Source organism: Coccinella septempunctata, chromosome X, assembly GCF_907165205.1.
Source record: "Coccinella septempunctata chromosome X, icCocSept1.1, whole genome shotgun sequence".
Lineage (NCBI taxonomy): Eukaryota > Metazoa > Arthropoda > Insecta > Coleoptera > Coccinellidae > Coccinella > Coccinella septempunctata.
The window spans coordinates 2,364,793-2,389,455 of NC_058198.1; the positions used below are offsets into that span (position 1 = coordinate 2,364,793).

At 36.6% G+C, this 24,663-nt stretch overlaps 3 protein-coding genes across 4 annotated transcripts; 1 reads left to right on the forward strand and 2 right to left on the reverse strand.

The window, feature by feature from the left end:
• The first annotated feature begins 255 nt into the window (after positions 1-255).
• Positions 256-3,972, forward strand: LOC123322191 (rab11 family-interacting protein 2). 2 transcript variants are annotated; one of them, XM_044910062.1, is made up of 8 exons: positions 256-460; positions 513-657; positions 1,095-1,258; positions 1,442-1,827; positions 1,886-2,060; positions 2,176-2,370; positions 2,650-2,738; positions 3,042-3,972. In XM_044910062.1, the coding sequence occupies exons 1-8, from the start codon at positions 430-432 to the stop codon at positions 3,213-3,215; spliced, it is 1,359 nt and encodes a 452-aa protein (XP_044765997.1). In that variant the 5' UTR covers positions 256-429; the 3' UTR covers positions 3,216-3,972. The 2 variants fall into 2 exon arrangements, with proteins under 2 accessions (XP_044765997.1, XP_044765996.1); XM_044910061.1 differs by having other exon boundaries at positions 257-460; positions 2,587-2,738.
• Positions 3,973-4,118: 146 nt separating this feature from the next.
• On the reverse strand, positions 4,119-17,493 carry LOC123322193 (homeobox protein HMX3). The gene is made up of 3 exons (XM_044910065.1): positions 16,813-17,493; positions 14,803-15,050; positions 4,119-5,618 (listed from the first exon to the last, which is right to left on the reverse strand). Exons 1-3 carry the CDS (start codon positions 17,219-17,221, stop codon positions 5,265-5,267), a joined length of 1,011 nt encoding a protein of 336 aa, XP_044766000.1. The 5' UTR covers positions 17,222-17,493; the 3' UTR covers positions 4,119-5,264.
• Positions 17,494-18,857: 1,364 nt separating this feature from the next.
• LOC123322197 (proclotting enzyme-like) lies at positions 18,858-23,179 on the reverse strand. Its single transcript, XM_044910070.1, has 6 exons — positions 22,977-23,179; positions 20,541-21,033; positions 20,117-20,454; positions 19,846-20,038; positions 19,243-19,660; positions 18,858-19,168 (listed from the first exon to the last, which is right to left on the reverse strand). The coding sequence occupies exons 1-6, from the start codon at positions 23,011-23,013 to the stop codon at positions 19,004-19,006; spliced, it is 1,644 nt and encodes a 547-aa protein (XP_044766005.1). The 5' UTR covers positions 23,014-23,179; the 3' UTR covers positions 18,858-19,003.
• Positions 23,180-24,663: the final 1,484 nt, after the last annotated feature.

Here is a 24,663-nt window from a genome sequence, read left to right on the forward strand (position 1 = left end):
GTAGGTGAGATACCAGTTGTTTCATTTCCGTATAACGAGAGGAAAATGCGAGTTCGTATATTTCCTGAGACCCCAATATTTTCTGAAAATTCAGTTCTCATTCAAATTTTCCGCCAAATTTTTTATACCGAACGGCTACGGAGTTTGTCGATGACGATGTGCGGTTTTGTTCAGTGTTTTTTCTGCGTGTAGTTACTAGTTACTATTTATCTATGGTTCTAACTTCTAATCTGTCTGCTTCTGTTCTGTTGATTCTGCTTTGAAGAAAGGTTATTTTGCGCATATGATAACTGTCAATATATTATAAATTTTTAGTTGACTCATACGATTGTGATTGGTGATTAGCTTTAATGAAAGGTGAATGATTCATTTTCAGTTTTATTAAAGCTTTAGTTAGTTTTGGAAATTCGATAAACCTTTTTTTCTAAAATGTGGATGCCTACTCATGTCCAGGTCACAGGTGGGTAAGTGACCTGTTTTCGTTTCACATCTGATATTTTTTTATTATTCAGTTCAGAGAGCTACAGGCCTGTTGACTAAAGGTAAAAATCACACAAACGACTGCTTTGTAACTATAGCTTTAGGAAAAACAAAATATCAGACATCTGTTAAGGAAAAATCACCTACAAACGTAGAGTGGCATGAAGAATGCGAATTGTAAGTATGCTTGTTTGTAGTATGTACGTGACCCAAACCTCATTTAAATATTCCTTATTTATTTATACTTTTGTGTTTATCAAGACTATCGTCAAAGCTTTTCCATTTGAGTATATAATGTTGGAAAACTCTGTACCTCTAACACACAGATTTTTCATCATTTGAAGACTTGGGTTGATGTGGCTTTTCTCTGTTATATTAAATAAATGTTTAACAATTATCAAACTTTCATTGACCAAAGAATTTCTCTACCCTTTTCTTACACCTACTACACCTCTACATAATTAGTCGACTATTGTCGGTACGATTTCAATAATATCATGTTTCATTGCATGACTTATTCTCTTTGTTGGGTGATAAAGAAATAATCTCCACTGTTATCCTTAGTGAGCTTTGTATTTTTGTTTGATGTAATTCAATGAAATACTACTTCATAGACCAATTCCTGACCAAGGAAATAAAGCCGACATAATACTTACAACATTGCATCGTAACTTCATGGGAGTTGATGAATTTTTGGGTAGAGTTGTTATACCATTGAATGAATTGGATGTTTACGAAAGACCAAAAAATAAGTGGTACACCCTTCAGAGCAAAGCAGGTAAGCTTAGAGATAACTATTTGTTTATTTTCCTTTGTCAATATCAGTGGAGTTTGTGACTCTACATGTGTAATAGGGATTTGATGTGTAACGTGACTTTTTGGAGTAGGAATCCTTAGTTTCTCATGACTTTTTTTTGTCAAGACAAGATTTGCTTCTGAGGAGGATTGGTTACTTTTTCAGGCCATGAAAACAAAGCTAAGGATCGTGGAAAATTAGAAGTGAAAATTGGATTCACAGTAAAATCTGGCAGTCTATCAGATATAACAAAAAAAGAAAAGCATAAGTCATCCATGGGTCAGTTATCACATGTCGCCCAATCTGTTGGTGGCAGTCTATTGAGTCTGGGAAGTGGAGAAAAAAGAAAGGGAATTAAAAAATTTGCTAAATCGATAGGGTCGAAAATGCATTTGAGGAGTAAAAAAGATAGTGATCTGGACGAGAGTTCATCAGTAGGTAGCGTTAGTAGTTTGCAAAGGCGCAACTTAAGTTTGAATAATTTCAAAAGTAGACAGACTAGAGAAGATGCTGATCCTGGAGTTGTCAGTGAAGATGAAGATGAGTTTGCAGTAAGTGAAGGAGTTTAATTGTATGTGAATTATATTTTGATGATATAATATTTTCAAGTTTGATGAATTATCCCATAAAAGTTCCGCCAGTTCTTTGAGCCAAAACCTAAATACACTTTCAAATCTTAACGACTCATCAATTCATAGTGACACATCACCTCCAGTAAAACCAGCCAGGGTTGAACAGAAACAGCATGACGAATGGGAGACTAAACTGCTTGGCAAGAACAAAAGTGAGTTGTTCAGCGTTTCCATCATGATAATGTTTCAATTATTTAAATACCTGAAACTACATATGCTTCAGTTTTTATGGTTACATGAGTTATTTTCACTATGAATTCTCTTTAGATGTATTAAAGCCAAACACTACAGAATCCTTGAACAGGCGATCATGGGAAGCATCCAAGTTGGATACTCAAATTGAAGAGGAGCCTTTAGAACTGAATTATAATTCGAAAGAAGTCGTAAGGACACCAGAAAAAGAAGAGAGATCCAAAGAAGATCAACTTGGAATGTTCTCTAAGTTGATGCACTTGAGAAAAGGTAGCAATAATTTAATGGAGGGCAGTTTTAGGCCTTCTTTCTTCAATCTGAAATTCACTTGCATCAAATCTTCTTGGAACCCGATCAGTTTTTCATAAAAAATCACTATTTTCTTGATGAATTTCTTCTGCTTAATCTTCATAATTCACAACAGCTTGAAAGTCTCGAGTCTTACTTTCAAAAAGATATAATTCGTGACAATCTCTTCTGTTTTAGAAAAACTAGACATTTCAGAAGTTAAAAAGCCACCTAGTAACTGCAATGAACGTATTATTATAGGTGGTGAGAATACATCACCAGTGATTCTAACTAGCAACTCCAAATTGTCCAGTGAATTGCTGCTCAAGTACCAGGACAAATCGAGAGAGGTAAATATACCTGGGTCGTCTGTCTGTTTTCCTCTTCTTCTTGAACCGTTTTCTTTTCTATTTCCTTGTGTTAAGAGTGTACTGCAATGATTTTTTCCCATTCATTTCTTCAAATCTGAAGAATACATAAGGTAACCTGAGCTTTGAACCCAGGATTCCCAAGACCATAAGTTTATATGTTACAAAAGTTCTTGTGTTATGTCATATTCCTTTCTTCTGTATATGTGTGTGGCTTATTTTCATTTATTGGTTTGATTTATGACTACGAAATTCATAAACTATCATTTCTAATTTGTTTTTCAGGATTTGATATTGATGACTGTGAACCTCCAGAATGAGGTAGATTCTCAGAAAAAAAAATTAAAAGATCTTGAGGATTATATTGATGATTTGTTGCTTCGCGTGATGGAAACAACCCCTAAAATTCTGCAAAATCCTTATGTAGATTGTAAAGTAGAATTTTCACAGAAATATTGAAGAAATGTGATTTTTTTACCTTCCATGTGTGTCTTCAGCAGTGCCTAATTTATTAATTATTATCAAGAGGTGATAAAAGATGATTGTTGTTCCTTATTGAAATTATTCTTTTTCCAGAGAATAAGGGAAGTAAGATGTTGTGCCCGTATGAAATTTTACATAAATATGTTTTGGTTTAACTACTTAGTTGTGATGACATTTGTTTCAATTGCACTTGGTCACTGACTATCTGAGCAAAAATGAAAAACTACTCCCAAGGAAAATTTCATTTCAGAATTATTTCATTTCCCTGTGAATTTCTTATCGTTATTTTACATACTATTTGACGAAAATCGTTTTATTTTATAAGTTAGCCCAATTTGCATTTGGCATTGTTCTAAAGATTCAGAAGACTACTTCTGAAAAAAAAAACGTGTTTGAACAATTTATTCTGAAGCAAAAACCAAATATATTTTTTTATGCTGTTTACTAGGTATTTATTCCATTTATACTACTGTTGTGACGTATTGCCTGAACAACTCGACATCAATTCGAAGCTGGTGTTTTATGAGGAATTTTCATGTTGATTATTCTTTGTTGAATTGACAGGTTATTTTGTATTGAGTTACAAAAGAATTGTGTTGACTTTTACATCACTGTTATAATCTTTCGATATTATTTATTCAGATATATTCTTATTTTTTTATTCATTCTATAATATTTATTTGATATTACTAAAATTTGTGAGGGGGGTTTGTTGAATAAACTGAAAATTGAATATTCTCTAATTCATTTCCATACTGTTACAGTTGCAGGACTTTTCGAGAGTTGGAGCTTGTGATATCTGGTTATTTCAAGAAAAACTGAAATTGGTCTTGAATCATTTCGAAGTTTGATGGAATTTTTTAAATCAAACTCAATTCCTTCTTTTTATCATTACATTAAGTTATAAACCAAATGGCACTCATATAATCAGGTTGATCATGATACACATCTAAAATAAATAGTTATTAAAAATATCTTTCTAATTTATATGCAAATAAAGAAATTGTACTCATTTTCATGGGGGATTTCAAAATTTGTGTTGCCTCATGAAGTTTACCAGTTTTCATTCATTTGGCAATTTTCAAGAACATTTCATTTACATCAGGGGAACATCTATAACTATTTAGAAATTTTATCACATTTCAAAGTCTTCAAACATTGTTTGTTACATCTATGCTGCGTAAATTTCCAGTGTCCGAAGTAAAAAATTTAATTGGAACGAAATCTATATTTTCTTGTTTGAATTCTCAATAAGATCTATTGTGTTATATGATTAAGTACGAATATAACTCCTGAATTTACTGCCGGTACATCGCCAGTTGTGATGGGCCTAAAATTCAACGCAATCTGTTACTACTTTATTTGGATCATGTTGAAAAATTAATTCTACGTGTACCGACAATAAATGTGAAGTTGAATCGTACACATAGTATACAAATCAAAATTGCCTTTGTTGTTCAATAATAATGAATCGTCGAACTACCTCAATTGTTGAATTTGATTTTTTTAATAATATGTTTGCATTTCAGTCTAGGTCACTTATAGCCAATAGATAAAACGGTGGGTGTACAATTTCTAGTTTATCAGCAAAAATAATTTGATTCATATTTTTAGGTGGGGCAGATGATGTATATTGAAGAACCCGGTACGAAATTGGCTACGCTAACATAATTTGATGGAGCTATAATCTTTTTATAATCTCCCTTGTATGTTTATAAACAGAAAATATACATCTTGTGGATCATCATGTGTCGCCATCTGTTGCCAATATCAGATGCAATTCATTTTAGAACGTCAGATGGCTTCTAGACCTCACCAATCAATATTTGATATATCATTCGTTCTTTGTACCCTGTAAGAGAGAATTTTCCGAATAGGAGTGATTACCTCGGCTACAACAGAAAAAATTTTGTTTTCATTTTCAAAAATGCAGACGACGTAGGTGAAACTAAAGTTACAATTTTTTTTCAACCTTAAACGACATCGGTCATGGACAAACAAAAATATTTAACACCAATGCAAGTTTTATGAGTTTTTGTCTGCTTTAAAAGTCAAATTCAATAGTATATCTTTGGCAGACTCCGTCTTGTTCTCGAAGATCGCATCTTTCACTGAGAGACCGTTCGTTTTTAAGATATCCTTGAATGTTTTATGCGGTAAAGATGAGTCTGTAACAGTAGAAGTAGCTGAACTTTTCGAATCACTTTCCAAGCTCGAATTCGAACTCTGACTAATTGTTTTCGAGAACAATCCTTTTTCATCACTATTTTTCGAACCATCCTTTGATATAGCGTGATTTTTGTGCCCCGCAGCCTCTGCGTTAGAAATATTGTCGATCTTTTTCCATTTCGTCCGTCTGTTTTGGAACCAAATCTTCACCTGTAACAAATTGACGGAAATTAAAATCAATAGGCAAATGCCGCAGGTTATGCACGAATTGCATATCACGAGATAAATGGAAGGGACGAGTCTACATGGGCAGTATTCTGTTGTAGTTGAACGTATTGATTCCTATTAATTCGTTTATGCCATAATGGTTCAAGTTTGTATGTACCATTAAGTTGAATAAAGATTATTAAATTTATTTATTTTTTATTTTCTGTGTATGGTGATCAAATAATGGGAAAGCAGCTATTCATTTAGATTCAGCCTTTTTTTATAGTTCGAGCTTTCGATAATATATTTTATCTATCGAAAGACGAGAAAAAAAAGATTGAAACTTAATGATATGCCACTTTCCCTTTATTTCATCATCATATTCGAGAATTTGAATTCTATTTGTCTCCTCTATTCACCATCTGTTTTTATTTTTCGCCTCTACGTATCCAGTTATTATTTCATTAGGATTATATCCTTGAAATTGATCATCTCGATAACATTTAGTAGTCTGTGCTCAAAATTCTTGAAATAACCCGAAAGAACTATATGTGATATAATCGAAAGATGTATTTTTGTCAGTTCGTACTATTTAATAATATGTATTTATTGAATTTACTGTTACTGTATAGGTAATATATCATTTATGAAGGATTTGTTAGGACAAAATGAGCTTTCCCAACATTTCCTGTTCTGAAACAGAAGGTATTTCTAGATGAGATAATTCTCGATACGGTACTGCGTTCCAACCCTTGATGTGATGCGCTATTGATCAATTACAAACCCCCTCCCCTTGATACAATCATATTCCCTTCAATTATTATCTTCTAAACTCATTACTACGGTTTCGTGTTTGGTATGCTACTGAGTGAGATCAAATGGTTTTTTCAACACTGTTAATGTATCATTATTCAATGAACTGTATTCCACCATATTTCTTGATGGAATTTACCGAATAATGTTGAAATTATAACTATAACTGGGATCGATGCACATGCTGTGAGAATAGACTGATAGCTAATATGATAACGGGTGTTGGTATTTACCGAAACATAGCATGAACTGCGGTAATATTGAATTAATCAATCCGTTAACTTGTTTACTATCTGATATAGGATAGGTGAATTACCCCTAGAACGAATGATGATTCAAAATTAAAAGAAAAATGATTAACAAAAATAGTCTACTGTAGGGTCATATATTTAAACGGGCAAATTGTTGAAAGCCAAAAGGGCGGTGGAGCTGGACAGGGACTATTCTGTTGTGTTATTGATGAATGCAGCCCCATTCCTAATTACCATTAAATATTTCATTGATAGCAATTAGTGAATTGAACAGAACTTATCCTTTGTAACTCAAACATAAACTAATTGCATGATTCGACAATGCTTGCTTACGTACCATTGAATCAACAATTGCTACGTAAACTGGTCGATTTTAATGGTGAAATTTCAAAATTCGATAGAGGCACCTACGCCCCTACGTAAATTTCGGAGTATATTTAAATCTGGAAAATATTACTTTACTTCTCTATTATGGTTTAATTTTTCTGATCCTTAGTAATCCATTCCGTATCTTCATCACACAATACATAATATGAAAATGTTCACTAGAAGTTAGAATCGTGTCGAAGTGGTTAGTTAGTCTTATAGCCGTCAGAGTGCACGATTTACCGCTCAATAATTTACTAGGATGCGATCCTTGCCCACCTCACGTTTTCAGGATCATCGTTAATGGTCCTTTTCCTTTTTATTCCGCCTGATATTTATCGAGTTAGGTAGTTTTTATAATTTTCCGACGCTTTGACTGATCTTGATAGTTTTGTTATGCCCTTTTCATTGTTGACGCTTAATAACGTTTGTATAATTACCAGCGAATAATTTCTTTGATAGGATAAATTCATTTTCCAATTGTCGCCGTCGTTATAGGGGTGTAGGGGTTAAAAAAACTCATAGTGAAAATCGGGCGAATCAGTTTATAAATTTTCATCAAGTATATCGGCCACATAAATTCAATATTTAAAGTAGTTGAAAAGATTATTGCAAGCAAGTACCACTTAATTATCATTGATTTGATTATTAATTCGGTATGAGAGGGTGTAGTACTTAAAGTCACTGAGTATATTTTCGGAGACCGCCCAATTAACTCATCATGGTGAAGGGAGCTATATTTTACTGAAAGTAGGTTCTAATTGAGGTATTTCTTCACTCGTCTGATGGGGTCGAATTAGTAGAGTAACATCTGCATGTGGAATGAACTAATTTTGTCCATTTTTTCTTGCTTGAGTTATATCCGTAAGATTCCAAAATTATGAGCTCAGATTTTTTTAATAAGTAAATGAGATAATACACTATTGCAATTTGGCACCCCTTCAAAGACAAAAAATGCTTTCGGCCACTATAAATTGTCAAATTAGGCGCCGTAACAGTTATCGGCGTCTCGTTAGAATCGGTTGTATCTTTCTCATAATCCGATCGGGAATTACGCTCTTTAACTACCCAATATGAAATTTATTTGCTTTAGTGCCGGTGCACATCGATTCCGAATCTATCAGGACGATACGTCGTTTCAATCTGCGTTTTATCGGGCTTTAAATGCACACTATAACTATCAGGAGAAATGCCGGCTTCAGATAGGTACCGATCTTCGTCCCGTGTGAATCAGTTGATTAGTTGGTGTGTATTTCTTCTTATCGGATTGAGGATAACTTACCGTTTCTATAACTTTTACAGCAAATGTGCATCGGCACTTAGACACCATCCATAGCACGTATATGTCCTGACACTTGACACTCGACACACGACACTCGTCACACGAAACACGCACACACATACACACACACACACCCCACACACATACACACCCCACACACACCACACTCATACACACACACGCGCGCACGCACACACACACACACACACACACACACACACACACACCCCACACACACCACACACATACACACACGCACGCACACGCGCGCACTCGACACTCGACACTTGACACTCGACACTTGACACTCGACACTTGACACTCGACACTTGACACTTGACACTCGACACTTGACACTCGACACTCGACACTTGACACTCGACACTTGACACTCGACACTTGACACTCGACACTCGTCACACGAAACACGCACACACATACACACACACACATACACACATACACACACACACACACACACACACACACACACACACACACACACCCCCAACACACCACACACATACACACCCCACACACACCCCCAACACACACCACACACATACACACCCCACACACACCACACTCATACACACGCACACGCACGCACACGCACACGCGCACACACACACACACACACACACACACCCCACACACACCACACACATACACACACGCACGCACACGTGCGCACTCGACACTCGACACTTGACACTCGACACTTGACACTTGACACTCGACACTTGACACTCGACACTTGACACTCGACACTCGACACTTGACACTCGACACTTGACACTCGACACTCGACACTTGACACTCGACACTCGACACTTGACACTCGACACTCGACACTCGACACTTGACACTTGACACTCGACACTCGACATACGACATACGACACTCGTCACACGAAACACGCACACACACACCACACACATACACAAACACACACCCCACACACACCACACTCGTCAAGTGTAGGGATCGAAAAATCAACTTGGCCGTAGGATATCCTGTAGGATCATCTTGAATCAAAAGTCAAGTTCATAGGGGAGTGAAGCAGGGTAGCACTGTAGTATACTAGAATACATCAAAGCTTAACATCGGGTCATTTCATGTTACAATGGACGAATAGGCTGTATATGATGATATCCACAATCCTGTTATTGAATTATCCATTGATTAACGCAAGGAGTTTCATATTTAATTCAACATCTGATTCATATTGATGGCACGGAATATCTCTTCGTACTTGAGTTATAGTTTTAATGCCGTTCACTTCAATTTATTTAAGTGAATCTTGACTTCTCCTATTTAAATAATAATTTCTGTTTGAGTTTACGGAGATTTTTAATGTACATATGTATATGACCGTGGAAGACGATGAAGATTACTAATGAACGTTCGAGTTTCATCTGGAAATTGTCACTAAAAAGCATCAGTGATCGTTTTTCTTTTCGCTTCAATTCGCCTTTTCGTTTTATACTTCAGTATTCGGCTTTCCTCCCTCTCACGCTTCAACGAATACACTTTGTCGGAAATAACTTCAGTCAGATTGGAACGATTGGTGAAGCCCAATTTACTTTATATTCCTATCTCTGCTATTTTCTTTTTGCTGCTTGCGAGTGTCTAATATATCGGAAGATATTATGTGTCTATGTAATGTCGTCCGCGAAGAAGGTTGATCACATATTTTTACGTTCCATTTCTCTACAATATTCGCAGTTTCAGCAAAAGTTGAGGGGAAGTGAAACCATTTTCGATTTTTGCATGTCCTAATGCTTTCGTACTACAGCAAATAAGTCTAATAAGAGTATAGAGAAACAAAACTGAAAATTCCATAATAAAACCGAAAAATTTTCTTTCAAGAAGTATAACTTAAATTGTTGAAACTAAACGTAAACATCCTTCGTATGAGGGCGTAGAGAAATATTGCTGATCGTCCTTTCTGTTCATAGAACAAGGTTGCAATATCTTCTAGTGTCACTTTCCTCCAGAAGAACTATCTATTGGTATTTTTGTAAGACTTGCTTCAAAGCAATTTGCTGTATTATATTACACGTTCAAGCTTCCTGAATTCTATGAATTTAAATTGTTTTCATTCAATCTGTTATTACATCACGTCTATGCATAATTATTCCCGTGGAAAACTAACACTTATTTATGATAACGAAGTTCATTGTATCATTGCATTTGCTGGTTTTATTATCTATAAAATGATCACGTATACCGAATTTGCTGTCATACCTTATAAAATATGTACAACACAAATTCGCAATTGATTCAATTACGAGAATCACACTCGAAAATTTTCGGTTCATTTAAGGGAGGTTTTTGGGTATAAAAACCGCCGACCAATTTTTTTCTCCATATCTTCAAGTGTCCTTTGGAGGGTCGGGCAATGTCGCCAAAAAAAGGTTCAGTTAGGATTGATTTCCTATTCAGTTGACCAAATATTCTTCTGTCTGATTTCATAATTTTTTATTGGCCTTTAATTGGCAATTAAAGGAATGAATTATTTCATGAGGACGTATTCTGAAGTGGTGTCCCTATTCATAATCTTCCCAATGTAAATTAAAAATCAGATTCTCCAGTCCCGATTCAGAATGAGCTAACCGGTTCGTCAATAATTCGATGTTTATTTTGTGTTTTATTTAGTCATTGTATTCGAGATATTGTTTCCGTATGATCGGAGATGATTTTCATGTCGGTCCGCATTCAGACTGGTCCCGAATAATTGACCGAACAATAACTGTTGGCCAGCTTAGGGTAGGTACCTCATAATGAATATTGATAGAGATATGTGTGCTGCACAATTAGCAGGGCGTTTGGCATTACAATGAGTATTGATCGGTCGTTAGACTGGGGAAGACCGGCATTTGTGATTTGTTGTGGATTGTCAAACAAGCTCCTGCTCTCCGGAGAACCCTTCACAAATTCACCCTGTCACTTTATTCGACCACTTGAGCTTAATTTTATGATGAACTCTGCGTTTTAATGTCGAGCGATAAATCCGGATTCAAGTCGAACATTTTCGCATTCCCCGAGCTGGGATAAGACCACTAATCTTTGAAACAGCACGAACATATTCCTTTATACTTTCTATATCGCTTTACGCCAATTAACCGTCGGATGCTCATTTTACCTCCTACTTTATTCCTTAAATACGAAACTATATTTTCTATAACAAGTACCCATCGAGGCTTCCAAAATGTTCAATTTCTCGGAGAAACATTATCATCCCAGATTCTATACCCATCGATTTTTTAATCGATTAATCTGAATTTTCCAAAATGTAGTATTCGAATAATTGAATTGAATGGCCAGGTTAAGAGGGACAAAATTCAGTATCACACAGGGAGTTTCGGATGTTATAAAGGAGGATTCCTTCATGGAAATCATAAATGGAACGCGCAGGCTGAAAGGAGAAAGGGGGAGTTAAAAGCACGTTAATTTATCATCAGATTAATCGGAGGTAATCGATGAATAACAAACGGATCAGGCGTAAACCAGGCAACTTGATCCTTCCCCATGAAACAGCTGCGACAAATCATTGGGATGAAGGATGTTAGTAGATGGCCAACCAAAATAAGGCAGGATATTTGAATTTCAAACGTTCTGAACGAGCCGACCGGAAACTACTAATTACTTTTGACGTGAGCCACTCAACTGACACTAAAGACGTGTGCCCAATGTTTATAGTCTGTTGCCGCAGCTTTAAAAGCCGTACACTCTAATATAACTAACAGCTCGTTTACAGCTCGGGAAATATTGCATGGATGATATAAAAATATACTCGGAACGTTCAAGGGAAAGGAACTGATGCCCAAATACACTGAGTGACTTTGAAATATGCACACCCAGTAATAAATTTCAATTAGTTCAGTACGCATTTTGCATACTGAAAGATGATTAAATGATTAATTTTTGTGCTATATCGGTATATGTTACTCCTTTTGTAAAATAACCATGGAAGGTTAAGGGAATTTTTGTCGGCGAGACCATTTATTGTCACAGCGTGCTTTGTTAGAAAATCTGTTTGAGCTGTTCATTATGCGAGAGGACGGACAAATTACCATTAACTCGGCGAGTTTCATAGAGGTTGAACAGTGGCTTTCACGGTAGCCCGTTTGTCTTCAGGGGAAATTGCCACTAGAACGAACAGAACTCTGAATAGTGTAATGGGTGATTATCCAACATGGTTCCGGGAAGACCAAACAACAGGAGCAAATACTACAGGATATCGCCGCAGGACCACATAACTTTTGGCTCTGAGGTATTACATCTCACCCACAAGACTGTTCGGAACAGCATGTTCTTTGATATGCGTACCGTTCATTGCAGAATACGAAGCATTAAACTTGAGGACCCAGCCCAATCCATTGGTCTAACTAGATAATGACCGAATGTAAGAGTAGGGGTGTTCGGGAAAGGGTTTGAGTGGAATTGACACCTCTTTCGCCAGCTTGTCACCCTTCGGGCAGCAGGCCTGGATGCGCTACTTTTGAACTCTAGTAGGGTCCTAGGCCAATCTTTCGAGGATCTTTATGTAACCATGGGCAGAATGATAGCCTCATACAGCCAAACCACCGCTTTAAAGTTCAAGCCTCATGGGGATCCCAAGCCTGCTCGACACTGCCAGAAGTCATCTAGGCATGTTTTTTGGTTTTGAACTCTGGTAGTGGTCAAGTTTACCTCCCAGGTTCTTGACTTGGTCCTTCAATTGTGATTTTTCAACGAAAAAATGGGTTTTTGTTCTCATGGCTGCTTGTCTTGGCAAAGAGAACAATCTATTATTGAGTTGGATCAACCATAACAGAGTTGTCCCGAATCCAGGGTGTTTCTATTTCAAAATTCCTTGATGTATTTATTGTTATCTCCTGTTAATTTTGTCGAGTCGTAGATATACATTATTATTAATATAATAATAATGATATTCAAATGATTGTCTAGCTCATTCAATCCACCAAACCAAAATATAGTGCCGGGAAGAATTTATAATAATTCTCCAAGTAAATTATCACGATGTCGAGAGTTTTTTTTGAAATTTAGAATCAAAAACCGAACTAACATGATCGTATTTGGTATTCGAAACACGTGTTTCAATATCGAAGAACAATCGTGGCTTTTCAGTACCTACACTTTTTCCTTGTGTCTTTTTTTCATTCGCGAGCGTATGACAACGTCACATAAAATAAAAAATAAACGTTTGCTTTTGACGTTTCAATTAACATGGTAGATAAACCTCTTTATCGGAAATGCGATGGATCAGTATCTTTTACATTTTGACATTCCTGTAATGGAGCTGCAACTGTATCTTCACCTTCAGCAACAATTTACCCAGTAATTGCCAGTTGCAGTCTTTCGCCAATCCATTTGCTTTTGGAGGTTTAACTTCCTAGCATAATAATTCATACGCGGGAAAACCTAAAGGTCGGACTGCACGTTATGCCTCGCACCGGCAGTGGTAGATGAATCGGATTGTTGATTATTTAGAAATTCCATTCAGTTATTTGTTTAAGATGAAGATACAGCATGAAAAACATGTTTAACTACGTGGAAAACTACGAGATATTTCAATTAGCATAATAGTTGAACTGTCAAAATGTCATGTATTGCCCACTCAAGGATCCGTTTGAACCCTCCGACAATCCTTTAAATCGACTTCATACAATAGAGGTGAAGTTATAACCACGATAATGTAAAAGATCTGCCAGCTAATAGAGATGAACTGTAGTGCATCCGAACCTAAAAGCAAATGTAAATAGAAGCTCATTAACTTCTCTTTAACAGTCGCCTCACGCCTACAAAACAGTTGTTAGGAGTATTTAAAGCATCATTTCAAAGCATTTCGTCACTTAGTAGCTCGTTAAATTTATGGGAAATATCCAAGACAAATTTATATTGCTTATTGCTTTTTGTTGGTAAAATGTTAAAATATCCTACTGGATCGAAAAGACTAATTTGGCAAGTCACATTAATTTATGACCATTTTCAATTGATTTATTGGTTATCTCTTGATCTTGACTAACTTAATTTCAATCCTGTAAATTGTAGAAACCAATTAGCGGTTATTGCTTGTTCAATAATTATTGTAAATCTATATCTGTCGACGAAATTTCCTCAGAGCTTTTCTCTGCCTACAAAAGCAGCAGTTATAGAATGATGAAGTTGAAATCTGGTACATTACGAAACACCTATCAAGAAAATTCATACAATAAAATGAAAATCTCTAGAGAGGAGTATTCTTTCATACGAAATTTTGAATTGTCAGATCGAAATCTGTTAAAACTGCCCCAATACTCAAGTCTACCAATGCTTCCATTTTGGAAAATTGTTTATGTATCAACCCTTAATGTTTCATTTCCATGGTATTCTCAACAAAGTGATTTGTATACATTTGAAATGAAAATTTGAATCGTCAATATATATTTTCTGCGTTCCTAAAATTTAAATTACTGCTAAGACTTACCTGTGTTTCTGTTACGTTCAGTAATTTAGCCATCTCTGATCTCTCACTACTGCTCAGGTATTTTTTGAGTTCAAATTGTTTCTCTAATTCAAAGATTTGTCTACCAGTGAAAGTAGTTCTCGCCTTTTTCTTTTTGTTCTTGGCATCTGAGTCTTCTCCTGCTGTATCTATATGGTTTCCAGTGAAGTTGGACAGCTTCAAGTCTAGTGGTCCTTTTTCTCTGCCTTTTTTCCTCTTTTTATTGGGTTCTGAAACAATTTTGGATTAAAACAGACAAGAAGGCAAATCAGGATGCATTATCTGATCCTTCTAGATTAGAGTTTAGTTTTTTTTTAGTCAGAAACAGATAAATATCAATGGAATTGAAAAGAAAAACCGAAACGTAGGATAAGTTGCTGTGAGAGTTTCGTTTTCTGTGCTATCACAGACTAGTTATCGACTTGAGAGAGAATACCTATCTCATATCAGAATTCTGTCAAAAAATAATGAAACCACAAAACCAATAATATCCTGTTTTTCCCACAAAGTGTTGTTCTTCGTTCCAAGAAATGATACCCAATTATATAAACACTTTATGTGGCTACTTTATCGTCATTTCATGGCTTTATTGGCTTTGAAATAATTAATTTTCTTATCAAGAATAATTATGATGATTCCAGTTTAATTCATAGACTGTTTTTATGTTTTGAAACATCGTTACCCATGGGAAAATTCAGTAGAGAACGCAGCCAAGTACTAGTCAAAACGCCCATGCGACAAGAGAGATTCACACGATCCCCATGTTCTATAATGAAGAACAAATATACGTTTCACTGCATTCCAAATGAATATTATAAGGGCATATTTCATCATTCAAAAAAGTCCAGTCTTATAATTCCGCCGATCTCTGCTGTCAATTATTTCAATTCGCTGATTCGAGATAAATGTAAAGTCAACTTAAAATCACGACATATGAGATTGTTCACTGCGAATTTCATAAACCACTACAAGTTCTCGACATCCCAGTCACATCTAACCATCTCATCTCATCTTCACCACAGTTTTACTTTCACCCACCTGTGACATATTGTGGTGGTTAGGTGGTTTATGAAACTCGTCCAACCAATTAAGGAAGTTTCGTCAATTATTTCCTTCTGAGCTCGTCATCTTATTCTTCTTTTGAAAATTGTAGAGCGTCGAAAGCTCAATTAATGTATTTCTGTAAATATAGATACAGATTTATTCATGTTCCCAGGAGGGAAAATAGCATTGTAGCAATCCTAGAAAGGGCTGAGCTAGCACAGGCCATATACGATCTCAGTATTACGTTAACAATAATTTTTGGCAGTCATTTTCGTATTTCGCATCATAAATTGACCTCTATTACACTACACTTGTCCATTAATTATTTGTTCTATCCCTCATTCTTGTATTAAACGTTGTTAGATTCTATTATTCGGATGTTTGTACTTTTTCCGAGTTTCAAAACCGCCGGTGCTGTTCTGGGGAAATACTTTTCATGTTTTCCACAAAATGGTCAATTACAAAAACATATTTTTCCTCAAGTAGCGTATTATTTTGTCGTCCGAATTCTGGTGAAAAAATGTCGAAGTGTGATACGTCGCGATAGTTGCGAAATTTTGAAGTATAATGGCACAATTTATAAATTTTTACATCATAAATCACTAGGGATTCAATAATTCAGCATGTTGGCCAAAATTCATGGGAAAAATTTGTAGGGTTTGATGGGTTCTTCAATACTTTGATATAGTTTAATTTTTCTGGTACAATGAAAGAAAATATTTGGGTAAATTAAAACAGAACTGAATTGATGAAATTGGAAATAGGTATAATTTATTTGAATTTGGGCTAGATATGTTGTTCAAAAATATAGGTATTATCAAAATTACCATGAGTGAAAGGTTCAAAGTTTACGGGAATTGTCCATTACGAGCAATTTTCCTCGTTTTCTATACATTTCATTTCCCTTTTATCCAGATTTCAACTGATGGTTGTTTGATTCTGGCTTACCTTTAGAAACTTTCGTCTTCACTTTGATGCTACTTCTAATGGATAAATTAAGAGGTTCATTAATGTCCGTAACATTTGATTGTACTTTCGCTAAATTGTCTTTAGAAACTCCCGATATCAGGCACATATTTTCCATTTCTGAATCAACAGAATTTAAGGGCTTGTCACATTGTAAACCCAAAATATTCTCAATATAATGGGGGGTTGGTTTTGATGTCAGTCTTCTATAAACATGTTCGTGCCAAGAGAATGTCATAATTGCATTGTTATCTTCCTTTTGGTCCTCGGAATGCTCATTTTCAACACTGACACTTTCACTGTTTTGTTTGGGGGAGAGAGGATTGTTGAAAGGCTGGGGAAAGTGGTTCTGGACAGTCAAATTGTCACTTTCTTGTTCCTCTGAAATCATTTTAGATTTTCATAAAGAAAAAGATCACTTCCGCGTCTCAGAATGGCCACTGTTTCAGTGGTAAAACGCCGGCAAGGAGCGACATTCAAATTAACAATGTTGTTGTTTAATAAGGAAGAAAAACCGCGTGTCTGGCTCGTGTCTATTCCGAAGGGTGACGACCGGGAGCGAACGCGTGCTCCTCTCGCAGGACCACGCGTACAAATGGACGTTCAACGCCATGTTAAACGCAGGACGCGAAAGCTCCACTCGAATATGGTCCACGAAACGAAAGCTCAACGATCCTGCGAACAATACTGAAACTATACTGAAACTTACGCAGCCTGCTCAGAGCGTAACGCGGCTCCCTATTTCCCCATTTAATCGTCATAATCGAATATATACCTACACACATAGTCCTTTATATACAGCCATTTCCTGATAATATCAGTCAATATAATCTTTGGTTGAATCAAATGCATCATTCTTACACCGTAACAACTAATGCCCAGCTGCAGGAACGTCCATTAAGATTTAATGCTCCATTAAAAATGTAATCCTCCATTAAACACTTCAAAAATTTGCAGTTCCTGCTACTGGGCCTTAGAAATCAGAACGGAAATACTAGAAACAAATAATTTTTTGCTCTGAAACATCATTCTCAGTGACCAACATATTCCATTGGGATAGAAATTAATCAAATTCCTCCACACAACATATGCGTCATTGTGAGATGAAGAAACTGAAAAAAAACCAATCCGAAAAGGAAAATCCTCTGTACAAATTGAGTTGAACAAACTCAATCTGCTTTAGAGTTTCTCATGGTGGAATATGATGCGTTACGTATCGGAGATATTGATGACAGATTAATTTCTTACTGTCTCACCATTAAATTGGCGTTATTTATCCACGTGCTTTCCAAAAACGAACAAGAAATAGTCACTGAAGCCGTTTTGCTGAATGGTTCATATGCGGTATATACCTCTAAGTGTAATTACTTGTATTTAACGCTAAATAAAGATCGAAAAATTCAATCCTTGAAATAGTTAAGAATATTATCTCTATTGAAGAGGCGCCTGGGGAATCACCAAACTGCAAAGTCAGGGGGGGATGTTATCTTAATAACGTGGAAAGGGCGCACCGGCCCTGCGTGAAATTACATTTCTGTATGATACTTTATTGACTCTAAATTTCATCGAACAATTGACAGATTGATTCATCCCTTCATCGTTATCGTTTCAGCAGGAGGCTCGTTACACTGTCGGCCAGGAGAGTTGTAAGTGAATCGTTTAAGCGCACAATTGATCAGCGCGCAAGCACTCATGCCTCCTCTGCTATCAAATGGACCTTCCCTAATATGCTACCTACAGTAATTGCCAGAGCTTTAACACTGATTCCTGCGAAATATTCCCCATAGCAATACAAGTCCTATTAATCTCTCTGAGCATTCAAAGGGCTCCGCTCGATGAAGATCAATTTGTTCGGTATAATCTTCGCTTCCAGATGTATTTAATTCAACATCCATACTTTATCGGCACATTGGAGAAGATTAGAATTATTTAAAATTCAGAAATTACTCTTTTCATTAATACAGACCTTCTTGTTTTCTCCAGAACCTATTATAATATTGGAATCTCATGATATAATATAATTTCAGTAGGGGTTGGAAAATATATTGAATCTGCAGATCTGACACAAACCAACCAAAGTTATTCTGATAAATCTCACTTCACAGATTGCACAATAAATTACAGGTTAAAATGTTTTGTATAAAAATAATTATCACTGGTTTCTTCATAATATTCACAGTTTCTCGCGGGTGTTTTCCCTTATCCAATTGATATAACTAGTGACTCTCGTATAAACACCAGGATACCCTGGTTCTCCACATTTATTCCCGAATGAAACAACTCCAACTTGAATCCATCGTGTATCCCAAAATGCCATTAAGGGTCCTCCCGAATCACCCTGCAAAAATCATGGAAAGCTTATCGCTGAATCCTATCTTAGTCAACAATTAAAGGAAATTTTCAATCTTATACCTGACATGCATCTGTGCCCCCTTCTGAATATCCAGCACAAATAAAATCTGAAGTGATAGGCTGAAAATAGGCCTCGTTGCAATCTTCATTTCTCCACACGGGCAGCACAGCCTGCCTCTGTACCGTACTCTCCTTGCCTCCATAGTAGGTCGTTCCCCAGCCTACGACCGTTGATCTTTTCCCAGCGAAGGAATCTCTCCACAAATTGGGAGGCGGGAGACAGATGGGTATCACATATTTGGACTTTCTGGCCGGACGATCCAGCAGAAGAATGGCTATGTCGTTGTAGAAACCGACTCGGCTGAATTGCGGATGCACTCTTACATCTGTTACTTTGAATGTTACGGGGGCTGAAGGTTCGTCGTTTCTTTTTAAATCTATATCGCCCAACCTGACGGTGAACTGTTTCGCAGAGAACCTGCAAAGGCAACGAGGGTGTATCAAACAGTTGAACGATACTGGGTGATTGACGTAGAACGAATAGATCAGGGTCCAAAACCCCTCGATCCAAATTTGCAGTTCAATATTGGAGCTATTTCTCCCTAATCTTCTAGTGGACGGTCTACGTCAATCGCCCTATATTAACTTTTTGACTCTACTTACGGTCGTTGTCTGGAGTCTCTCGTACAATGAGCAGCAGTTAAAATATGCCTTGCTGTAATGAGAGATCCACCACACCAGAATTCGGTCCTCTTGGAACCATGCAAAAATATGGCTGCCATCCATGGCCATCGCCCTGGCAGAGCTTCCTCGCCTCCCACTACTCGGAACTTGGCTGATTCAGGTTGACCACATTCTACCAATTGACAATAGCTATTATATCAAGGGAGAATTTGAAGCATACTAGCAGTTGCAGAATGTTAGTTTGACTCACCACCAGTGTCCACGTAATTCGATTCAACTTGCGGAACATTTGGGAAATGCGATGGATTCGGCCTATTAGGAGAACTTGTTATTTTAATCGGTGGTCTTATCGTATTGCTACTAGACGATGGCCTAGTACTCAGTTTGATCGGCTTGGTAGTCGTTGTGGTTGTCGTTATTGGTTTTCGAGTGGTAGATGTGTAGGAGGACTGTACAGGTTGTAATTTGGTTCCTTGGATTACGGGGCAGCAGACTCCAGGAACGAAGAGACTCTTGAAACAGAGGGATTGTCTGAGGGTTCCTAGGTTCAACAGGAGCTGGGGGCAGTCACTTAGATCTTTGCAAGATCTGAAAATTGATGCATACAGAAAGCGTTACGTTTCGCTTGATGTCAGAATTCATAAGCGAAAATGGTTTATATTACAAGAATTTACCCTATTGTTCCTCCAGGTGTGGTGCAGCTGCTTTTTTTGTCTTCTCCATCCTCATAGTCGTCTCTTTCTATCAATTTCTCATCTTTAATGTTAATAGCACTAGGTAATGCCTCTCTAACATAGGGGGCAATGGTGTCTGTTACGTTTCTTCCCAGAACATTTTTACTTATGGTGTATATGGCACTTGGTACTTCGTTCGATATTTTGGTGCTATCATCATCACCTATTGTCATATTAACTATGTATCTACCTACAGTATTGATAGCTCCTAAGGTCTCGGTAATTTTATGCAAGGTGTCAGGATCGAAATGTCTAGTTGTTTCAACATCTTGAGATGTTTCGTGTCTACGTGTTATCACATGTCTTGGTTCGGCTAATTTAACCCAACGTCTTATGTGACCACTCTCCTGCCATGGTTCATGGTATTCTATGATATCTTGATAAGTTCCTTCAGTTGTAGAATGACAGAACCAGCATAGAATGAATATTATCTCTGCAAAAATTATTTTCTTATATTGTGAATATACATATAATATCACCATGGATGGAATATGGATGCGTGGGTGGAATATGGATGCGTGGTTAGAATCTAGATGCGCAGGTAGAATCCTGATGCGCGGGTTGAAGCTGCATGCGTCGGTGGAATATGGATGCGTGGGTGGACTATGGATGCGTGGGTGGACTATGGATGCGTGGGTCGACTATGGATGCGAGGGTGGACTATGGATGCGTGGGTGGAATATGGATGCGTGTGGGTAGAATATAGATGCGTGGATGGAATATGAATGCGTGGGCGGAATATGGATGCGTGGGTAAAATCTAGATACGCGGGTAGAATCCTGATGCACAGGTAGAATCTGGATGCGCGGGTAGAATCTGGATGCGCGGGTTTCTTCTGGATTATTCCAGGTGCGCGGGTAGAATTTTGATGCACGGGTAGGGCCTGGATATGCCTGTAGAACCCTGTCGGAATATTTCGAGGATCCTAGGAATAATAAATCTTTGTGTGGAATTTTCAGAGTTTTTTTTCAGTGCTCGATTCCGAAAAGACTTTCATCAGAAAAAAATTAACTAAAAATGAATTTCGATATTTTCGAAACTGTTGATGTTAATATTCAAGAAACTTGAAATATCTATTGTTATAATAATACTTGTTTATCTTAGAGAGCTGCTAAACTTATTTTGTAATAGAAATTACAACTATATTTCAAAACCTAACCAAATAACTATAACACCTTGACTTGACGGTAATCGTGCTGTAGCTGACGCCGCGCTCGCGTAAAAATATTTATTTTTTTCTAATAGAAGCATCCATTGCAGTTTTATTTTAAATTATTGAAAGCAATTCCAAAGATTTCGGAAATTTATTATAATGGTATTCCTATCATCATCATCAGTCTTCATCTATTAGATTGACCTTCGCATGCACCTTTCTGGTCCTGCTGGCCACGGTTATTCAATGTCCTGCTCAGAGTTGATGGTGAATCACGTCTTACGAAAAACTGGGATCTCCGATTACATCAAAACGGATATGTTCGAAGAGAGTTGGACGGTGAAAGTGAACGCGACTTTGACATTGTTATGTGTTATGATGCATCCACGGACACTAAAAACGAACAATAAATATCTCCTCGGGCTACGCGTCAATTGCGTCTCGATACTAGGAAATCGATTCAATAGTTTTCGGAGAAATCATTTTCATTCGAATCCTGGTTTAGTGAAAATTATTGTAAAATACCTGATGACATTTTTTTAATGAGCATGAAATACCTACTAGACTTCTGTTGAAGAAAAATTTTAAAGGAAATGTCGATGCCTTCTTCAACTTTTCCGTTAGGGAAATTTTCTCATAGGGCCAATTCTTTTTCCTTCTACCTTTGGGCTGCTTTCATAGCCCCACTGAGTCAGTTTCCAAATCAGGCATTTGTTTTCTACCATGTCTTAATTGAGGGGAAACTCTTTATGTGCAATTCCCCTTATTAAATTGGAAAAACTATCAACATGAGTGTCTTCATCACAAATTTATATTTATCTTCAACCCTCAGTATTTATATTCTTATAACAATATTAATTGTTTCGAAAGAATTCAGTATGAAAAAACGGCGAGATGAAAAAATCTTCTTATTTGCTTCTGAATTCTTTCTGGATGAAAGAGATTTGAAACTTTCCGAATTATATGGAATGAATTATTGTGGAGGTTTAGTCAGTAGATAAATGTGTATCAAACAATATTTACATCGCTTTTATTTTACTAGCCGGTAAACTACAAAACGAAATAATTTCAATGCTGAACATATATATTTTTTTAATACGCCAATTATGGCCAAACACCAGAGTTTCTAGTGGTATATAAGAAACAAGTAAAGTTCCTATGTACCATTCAATTTTCATTGTGGATTAATTAACGCATGATTAATAACTTTATGTTAAACTTACCGCTGAATGTTATCCGAATTAATCTACTCGAGTGCATAATAGCCAACCACACTCAGCACAACATTCGTTAACATTTACTGTATTCAAACTATGACCTGAATCCACTAGTCTTGAAGAAAGTGATGGCCATATAACCTTTCTTGAATTTCTCCCACTAGTAAGTTGGTTTTTACTTTCATTGAGAGATAGGACGGTTCAGTTGAATGGCTACATGAATCCGTATACGTAATCCTTTTCACATACCTACACCCCTTAGAATAATAATGTTGCACTAAATTTTCGTAATGATAAACAATCATGCTCTTTCACTTGAGAAGTAGTCGTTGTCTCTGTACATTTTTTCTCCTAGAAAATGTTATACCACAAACCAGTGGCGTAGCTTGCCTTAGAGGGGCCCTGTATCAAAATGTGTTGAGGGGCCCTAAGGAAGGGTGAAGTAAAAATAAAAGTAGCAAAAAATGTTCGATTAGTATGGAAATGATTATATTTACTTATAATTAAAAGTTCTAACTTATACTTGGTGCTGGGAGCGAAATATTATAATATACAAACAAATAACATACAAACAATATAAAATAATATGCAAACAAATAATAAACAAACAATACAAAAAATTAAAGATTTTTTCTAGCCTTTATTTCAGCAAATCTATTTATCAAATCAGCCATATCTGATGACGATTTCACTTCTATTGACAATAATGACATGTCTGAAAGCCGTTCCTGTCCCATAGAAGTCCTCAAATAATTTTTATGAGTTTTAATTTTGAAAAACTCCTTTCAGCGGTTGCAGTTGTAACCGGAAGGGTCAAAAATAAAAGGCATGCAGTAATAACGTCCGGAAAACTGGATGCAAGGATATTGAATTTCATCAGGACTATGTAATTCTCAAAGATCTTTGATGGCAAGAATTTTCTGAATATCAGATTTTAAGTATTGGTATCTATCTAAATGATCACTTCGGTGTTATTCTCGAAAATGCTATTGTAAAACCTGTAAGAGGTTTTGGATAACATTTTTAGGAATTTTTTGCTTACAGACATTCAGGGGCCCTTAAAGCCAGGGGGCCCCGTATCACTGATACCGCTGATACCGCGGTAGCTACGCCCCTGCCACAAACAGCTATTACTACTGTTGATTCTCTTCGGTGCTGCTCTATTTTATATGAAACTTGTAAACTTTCGTTTATTTAATTCATCAATTCTTATCTTTGATTATTTGTTATTCGATAGTTTGTTTTCCCAAATCCCCTTCCCATCCGGTAGATTGAAAATAATATCGAGCGTCCGAAAAACTTTGTCAAGTAGCTATGGAATTTTGAGGTTTATATTATGTGCAAACATACTGCTTAACTTGTACTATCATATGTGAATATACAGCCTTGGCTGTAGTCTCTACGTTTAAGAATAGCCTTGGCTGTAGTCTCTACGTTCAATCATAGCCTTGGCTGTAGTCTCTACGTTCAAGCAAAGCTTTCTTACTACGTTCTACATATTTCTTACTCTGTATCTACGGCTGACTCCACTCTCTTCGTTCAAGAACAGCTTTCTGGCTCTAGTCTGTAGATTCAAGCATAGCTCTTGTTATAGTCTCTACATTCAAGCACAGCTGTGACTCTATTCTCTATATTCAAGCACATCTCAAGCTCTAGTCTCTACATTCAAGCACAGTTCTGACGCTTTTCTCTA

Excerpts from the sequence above, each read along its gene's own strand:
- LOC123322193 (XM_044910065.1), bottom strand. The coding sequence starts at position 17,221 with ATGATTTCAGAGGAACAAGAAAGTGACAATTTGACTGTCCAGAACCAC. Across the intron at positions 15,051-16,812 it reads GAAGACGAAAGTTTCTAAAG|AACCCAATAAAAAGAGGAAA; the intron begins GTAAGCCAGAAT and ends AAATTGTTTCAG. Across the intron at positions 5,619-14,802 it reads TGAACGTAACAGAAACACAG|GTGAAGATTTGGTTCCAAAA; the intron begins GTAAGTCTTAGC and ends AATTTGTTACAG.
- LOC123322197 (XM_044910070.1), bottom strand. The coding sequence starts at position 23,013 with ATGCACTCGAGTAGATTAATTCGGATAACATTCAGCG. Across the intron at positions 20,455-20,540 it reads ACACCTGGAGGAACAATAGG|ATCTTGCAAAGATCTAAGTG; the intron begins GTAAATTCTTGT and ends ATCAATTTTCAG. Across the intron at positions 20,039-20,116 it reads GAATTACGTGGACACTGGTG|AATGTGGTCAACCTGAATCA; the intron begins GTGAGTCAAACT and ends GTCAATTGGTAG.
- LOC123322191 (XM_044910061.1), top strand. The coding sequence starts at position 430 with ATGTGGATGCCTACTCATGTCCAGGTCACAG. Across the intron at positions 2,061-2,175 it reads ACTGCTTGGCAAGAACAAAA|ATGTATTAAAGCCAAACACT; the intron begins GTGAGTTGTTCA and ends AATTCTCTTTAG. Across the intron at positions 2,739-3,041 it reads ACCAGGACAAATCGAGAGAG|GATTTGATATTGATGACTGT; the intron begins GTAAATATACCT and ends TTTGTTTTTCAG.